Here is a 7,202-nt window from a genome sequence, read left to right on the forward strand (position 1 = left end):
CTCTCCCTCCCCCCTCTCTCTCTCTCTCTCCCCTCTCTCTCCCCGTCTCTTCCTCTCTGTCTGTCTCTCCCTCTTTCTCTCCCTCTCTCTCTCCCTCACCCCCCCCCTCTCTCTCCCTCACCCCCTCGCTCTCTCTCTCACCCCCACCCCCTCGCTCTCTCTCTCTCTCTCTCTCTCTCTCTCCCTCACCCCCTCTCTCTCTCTCTCTCTCTCTCTGTGTCAGTCCACCTTTTTTCGTCAGGAGATAGACGGTGTGGTTTGTGGTGAATAGACACAGCACATGAGAGAAGCAAAGGGAGGAAACGAGGGAGGGAGGCGACGAGAGGAGGAGACGTGATGGACAGAAGCTGACGGGAGGCTTGGAGAAGGAGAGAGCAGACTTAAAGGAACAGCTCAACATCCTGGGAATGTACTCACTTCTCTTTCATGTCCCTCTCACGTCGGTGTGTTTAAATATGGAGCAGGTTTAGCTTAGCTTAGCATAACGACTGGAAGCGGGGGGAAACAGCTAGCCTGGCTTTGAAGCTCCTAATAACACAAAGTGTGCAATTTGTTTGACCCACGCATGATTTGACCCTTTCTTGGATGAACATCTCATAAAGTTCTTTACAGGGTGAATGATGATACGCAGTTATGTTTTAATAAACAGACTTCACTGACGGACGCTGATTCATCTCCAATAATTACAAGAACTTTTTCATTTTGAACTCTTAGTCCGTCCGTAAGCTCCTTCAGGGCTTTAGGAGTTTAACCAAAACTAAGATCTTTTCCTGAACAAGAAGAAAAGCCTGAGAGGCCTGAAGGGAAACCTTTCCTTCAGCAACTTTGTTGTCAGCATGTTGGACTGAATGAGGCATTAGTGAAACATTAAGTTTAAAAAACACAAAGTCCAGCATGTAAAGTAACAAATAAATGCAATCTATATATAATCAAACATGTTATGGGGTTGTATTATTTGCCCACAGTGTGGTTATATGTCTTCCTGCTACCAGAGGAAGAACAAACAGTCTAAATTACTCCACTTATCAGAGCTGTAACAACAGACACTGACGTTAAAATCACTTTATTCTACAAGTCTCGTTTAAAAATGTCACCCAAAATAAACCGTTTTCAGAAACCAGATCCTGTAAAAAACATTTAATTCTGCGCTTCTCAACGCAAATCTGAAGCCATGATCGACTCGTGTGAGACCAACAGTCACGGGACAATAATTCAGTGAATCTTTGACTGAACACAGAGGAGAGGCTGTAAAGATAGTCATAGTTATAACGTATAACGTATATCCAGCACGTAGAGCCTCATTTAGTTTTTTGCTAACATGAGCAACACTTGTGGGCCGTTGGAAACATGTTGGATGGATAGATGTTTTCGTATAATAAACAATGGAAGAAGTACAACATGTTTCTTATGATTTATGGCATTTTAACTGTGTTATAATGCCATAAATCTCTCTACCTCCAGCCCTGACTGTGCTGTTTCCACTGAGCTAAACTGTTTGGGGGTTCAGAGGGTAGACCCCCGTCCCACCACTCTGAGACAGAACACCAACAGAACGGTGCGGTTCTGTTTGGACCGTCTGTCTCAGGCGTCCGTCAGAGTGAGAGGTGATTGATGGAAGAACGAGAAGAGGAGACGACGAAGAGGAGACGACGAAGACGAGCGAGACTCGACGGATCCATGAGTGTAACATTTTACATCCTGTTGTTTTCTCTCACTTAAAACTGATTTTCTATAAAAAACGCTCACAAAAACAGGTCAAGAGGTCCCAAAAGAGGCCGTTATTGCCTCAGAACGCTGGTCAGCATCTAAAGCCCCCCCGAGGCTTCTCTTCCCATAATGCACTGGTGTGTGTGTGCTGACCGATGTGCCGCTATAAGAAACAGAATGTTCACATGTGGAGACAGAGGGCACTCAGAGGCCTGAAGGCGGCTCTCTCCTCCATTTGTCTGGATCTGCATTAAAAAGACGTGCAAGAGGTTCAGCAGGTCAGCAGACGAAAGAACAAGAAGATAGATTTATATTTCACAATGAGAAGAGATCCTCACTCAAGCTGCAGCCTCACTCTGACTATCTGCTGATATTCAAAAGGTTCGATCTCTGAAACATACAAACTTTATTTGTTATGATTATTATTTATAACTTTGAATCGAGAGCGTCTCGTAGCTGCGTTGATGCATTTGTGTTTATGAATTCATTTGGCTCTCCTGACCTGCATGTGCTCGTTAAAGCAACAATACGGATAAAACCTTCTGTCATGCTGCATATTGAGATATTTCTCTTAATATAATACATATTCTGATAAAAAGGCATTAATGCAGATCTCCTGATCACATATTCTTACTGAATATCGTCCGATATCGATCTGCAGTTGAACTTTATTAAACTGTGGGAGGAACCGAACGGTCTGTTACATCACTCATACAAACTATTAGTGGATGGAAAGATGCTCTCGACATTAACGGTATAATTACTCATTACTCAGAGAGGTGAGGCGTATAAAGACACGACACCGGCCCTCGTCTGGTCTTACTCTTCGTTTATATTCTATCTGTCTCAGAATCAGTATTTCTGATGCTGACGTGAGAATGTGAACACTTTATGAACTATTATTTTACAGTTGATTCACTCTAGTTCCTCTGATATTTGTCGTAGTATCCTCATGAATCCTGTCCTCCATGAAACAGCAGAAGTTAATTATAATAAGTGATATCCTCGTCCTCTAGTCTTTGTTACCTGTCGTCCTGCGGCGGTGGCGGCGCCCTGCGACAGGCTGCCGGGGCTGTTGGAGAACTTGTTCTTCTGGAGGTCCATGAGGGCGTCTCTCTGCCGCTCGATGTCCGCCTTGTGGATGCTGTTCAGGGCCTCCAGGCTCTTGGCGGCCACCGAGTTGTGCCGGCGGTCCAGCGAGGAGGATGTGAACCCCCCGTTGGTGTTGGTGTTGTCGGGGAACCGCCGGGCCCCGCGGCCGCCGGCCAGCGTGTGGTAATCCCGCGGGAACTCGGCATCGCCGGCAGAGATCATGGGGCCCTTTCTCTTCTCTCGACCTGCAGCGGGTTTAAAGGAAAGACACGAGTGAGACAACTAAACACGCCTCATTATCACATGATAGAAATATGTAATACTGGGGTTTAAAATGAGATTAGTAAAAGAATAAAGTACAGACAACGTTTTTCGAAAGCAAACGCTGTGAGTGTTGATGTGACGTATGACGTCCTGGAGCATCGCTGCACTATGTGTGTGTGTGTGTGTGTGTTTCTCTTATTGTCCCATTCACAACACAAACACACCTCCAGCTACACAGCTGCAACATCTGTCTGCTCCAACAACTGTCCCGGGAATCCCAGAGGCAAGAAGTAACAACAACAACTAAGAACTGTTGTGGCGCGATGATCCGACAGCAGAGACGTCTCACGGTCGAGTCAGAACCAGTGAAGAAGAAGAGACATGAATGTAACAGGACGTCCTCTGGAGGGGGGGGGGGGTGTTTAGTGCCCTCTTGTGACCGGAGACACACAGAGCACCGATGACTCGGTGGAGGTGATCAGATCACGTGTTGATGGAGTGAACGGTGAATAGTCACACTCAAAGAGAAATATCTTATAAGTTACCACAGACTTGAGGGTCTTCTTCTGCTGAGGGACAGAAACAGCTCTACAGGCATTAAATATAATAAAACCAGGTCCTCTCAACTATTTACTGTAACCAGTGTAAATGATGTCTTAATACACACACTTACTGTACAAACTGTGTACTTTCTGTGTACAACACGCTCCTAACTTGTATACTTAGAGGAGCTGCAGAGTGTCTCCCCGTCATGGATCTGAGCTCCGCTGAGCTGCATGCTGGGTAACAAGAGATGAACCGAAGCAGGAAGTTAAACTTCATTAGCTCGCAGCTAAGAAAAGGTACGAAAGAGCGACTGTGAGTGAGTGAAGCTACAGAACAGATTATTAATGTATGAAACACAGCGTAGGATGAAAACACTGGCTCAACAGAACTTATTAATAACAATATGAATTATCTGGTGACAGAAAGAAATTAAAGTGCATTTACTAAAGTACATAAGTACAACTTTGAGGTTACTGTAGTACTGATACTTTTACTCAATGGCAGACCTGAATACTTCTTCCACCACTGAGTTTATGTTCATTTATGTATTAAAAGCACGAGCGAGGGTTTAGTTTCAGACTAAATGAAAACTGGTGTTTTTTAAGAGTGGAGCAGATTTCCCATCATGCCCTCTCACACCCTAAATGAAGAGAGTTTCATTCTCCCCCGTTCCTCCGTACCCTGACAACGGCAATATTTGTGTCTAAAGAAAAGTCTGTTGAGCCGGTCACAGATGTGGATCCTCCAATAGGAGCGCGGCAGCATGCCGGTGTGTTTCCATGGACATCGAGACGAGAGGCTGTCACTTTAATTCATGAGGAGCCTTCAGGAAACCCCGACCGTGTGTGTGTGTGTGTCTTCTTTAAACAACAACAGTGACGATACGAGAACATCTGTCCCACATGTTGAACTATCAGCTCTTAATGTGTCATTTATATTCATAGAAATACACAGTCACAGCTGGAGCTGCCCAGTACGAGCAGTGCTCACCTGCTGATGACGTCTACTCACTGGGATCTGAGGAGGAAGTACTTTGGGGTGTTTTGGTCACAGATTTTTGTATTTGACTTCATTTCTAAATATTAGTGTTTGGTGATTGGAGTCCGGCTGATGAATTCACCTTTAATTGGCTCACTTTGCTCAGTTGAATATTTAACGGTGACGTCGTCGCCATCAGGAACAAGTAATATTTCAGCTTCACTCACATGCATGGAGCTTATTTATTTATTTAGTACACATTACTGCTCAAACATGTCGGTAAACCCACAAGGACGGCTGTCTTGTAATTACCTCATCAGACAGAATTCTCTTCAACATAACCCGAACACGTGAAATCAATTTCCCCTTGCTGCTTCTAATATTTCAGACACAGAATAAACTGTGTGTTATCCCTCTCTCACACACACACACACGTTATTAAAGCCGGCCTGTCCGCATGATTTATTATTTTGTGCTCATTACAGAGAGCTGCAGGGATGCTGGTATTTTGTAGCTCCAGCTGGAAGTTAGCCTCACACTGGTTCCCTCCACAACAAACCAATGAGATCCTTCCATTAGGTTTGAGATTATTAAAGAAAAAGATTTATGATACAATCATCAGAAGTAAAAAGCTAAAGTTCATGTTAGACAGATTAAAAAGCTTCCATACGAGGGAACAGGAAGTGTGAAAACACTCATTTCTGTGTTTGAGGACTCGTTCCTGCAGCATTGTGTTGTTGAGCGGAGACCAGGAGCCAAACGGGGGACTGTCGTTGTGCCACTGAAACCATATTTCAGCCGTCTGGGATGAATTCCAAGGCCACGTCCAAACATTTCTCATTACAAGGCGGATGGAGTGTGTGTGTGTGTGTTGTTAGTACAACCTTGGCTGCTGTTGGCCGCGGTCTGACAGAGGCCATTTGTTAGTTTTATGGCTTCATCGGGCTGAGGTCTAATAATTTGTACTTGTCTGTGCTTCACTCAAATTGACTTCAAATGATTTTCCTCCCGAGTGTTTGAGCTGTGGCTTGTTGTTGTTGTTGTTGTTGTGTGGCTGCAGCAGCTGGCAGTATACATGGTACATGTATATTACTGCACCATGTATACTATATACACCTGTCTATAGCTACTGGGACGTGCATTACTCGTGAGACACAAGCTGCAGTCCGATGTCGCGCGCATGCATCTGCTGCAGGCCCGCTCAGATAAACTCCTGTGAGTTTAGAGCTCAAGCTGTTTGCAGATTAATGGACCGTTAAATCAACAGAATTATAACGCAATTAGTCCGTCGAGTCGAGTATGAAGCTACAATGTGAGGATTTGCTGTTTTGTAAATCATATTGTAAACTGAATATCTTTTGACTGTAAGCAGGAACACATCAATGATTTTCACTAGTCTCTGACATTTTCTGGACCAAATGATTTGTAATCATTGTCAGCTGCTCACAGACTTAACGTTTGACGGTAAACGATCCCGTCACAGCCACTGAACCATGTCCGAGTCACACCGGGAGAAAATAAATCAATCGACCCACAGATTGGTGCCGCAGACCTAAATAACATCCGTAACGGAAACTGTTAATGGAGGAAACTAAGTGAATTATTAATTGTGTCGCACCTTTCACGTTATTTTTAACTCTTGTCGGTATAAACCGATGTGTTTTACACAGTTATGAGACTGTGGTTTATGCTACAAATATGGCTTTTAAATAATCTTGTGAACTTATTGATTGTTTTTGAGCTCCGAGTACAACATTTTACATCGAAAAAAAACGGCACAATGCAGGGACGCTACTGTGACGTCACTGACGTGCTAGTGTTAGCATGTTTCCAGCTGGCTAGCATGTTAGCGATTAGCTTGCTAGCTAGCGAGTAGTTCTTACAGCAACAAACTTCTAGAATAAAATAATTTGCAAAGTAAAAACTCTTTCAGAACATATTTTTGTCACAATAAGTAAAAAGAAAATAGAAATTCAAGGGATCCTTATTAGAATTGTGTGTCAACGTTCTGAGGTTGGTTTGAAAGAATCCAACATGATATCAATAATATTAAGATTGGAGTGTATTCTGTTCTCCATCTGTAACTGTGCAGACACACTTTACACGCAATGACCTGAGGTGCAGAAACAGAGAGCTGTGCACCTCATCCTTCAGCCCTTCATTTAAATAGTGGAGGGTTCCTCCCACTGTCCTCCTTCGACCACTTATTCCACTGTCTTCTTTCCCACTGACGTATTCATGTATTCATATATTCATTTTTCTCCCTATTCTCAATCATGTTCTAAGTTCCAGCCGGTGGCTGCAGCCGAGTTCACTTGTAGCTGCGTGTTGCTCTCTCTCTCCATCAGGAGCCCTCTGTTCAGCAGAGAGCCTTCATTACTGAGGAAGGAACGAGTGAAAGAATAAAAAGAGCTAAAGCGGTGCTCCTCCATCCACACATTAGAATATGCAGCTCTCCAGGGCATCGCACATTAAAATAAAACCCAAACAAGATCTGAATTCAAACACGGAGCGGGCTATATTTAGAACGAGGTCTGCCTCCGCTGAATATAAACACAGATAATCTGTGATCACAGAGGACCAGGATCTCACAGAGAACCAGGATCTCACAGAGA

General features: G+C 44.0%; 1 protein-coding gene across 5 annotated transcripts in view; it reads right to left on the reverse strand.

Annotated features, from left to right (window-relative positions):
• The window catches only part of LOC116381783 (SRC kinase signaling inhibitor 1-like), a 78,887-nt gene that overhangs the window by 39,309 nt on the left and 32,376 nt on the right, over positions 1 to 7,202 (reverse strand). For all 5 annotated transcript variants that reach the window (XM_031844210.1, XM_031844208.1, XM_031844206.1 and 2 more), the window contains one exon: positions 2,734 to 3,044. In XM_031844210.1, coding sequence (XP_031700070.1) covers positions 2,734 to 3,044 — 311 coding nt within the window. The remainder of the gene's footprint in view (positions 1 to 2,733; positions 3,045 to 7,202) is intronic.

Source organism: Anarrhichthys ocellatus, unplaced genomic scaffold, assembly GCF_004355925.1.
Source record: "Anarrhichthys ocellatus isolate YVR2014 unplaced genomic scaffold, GSC_Weel_1.0 scaffold4, whole genome shotgun sequence".
NCBI lineage: Eukaryota > Metazoa > Chordata > Actinopteri > Perciformes > Anarhichadidae > Anarrhichthys > Anarrhichthys ocellatus.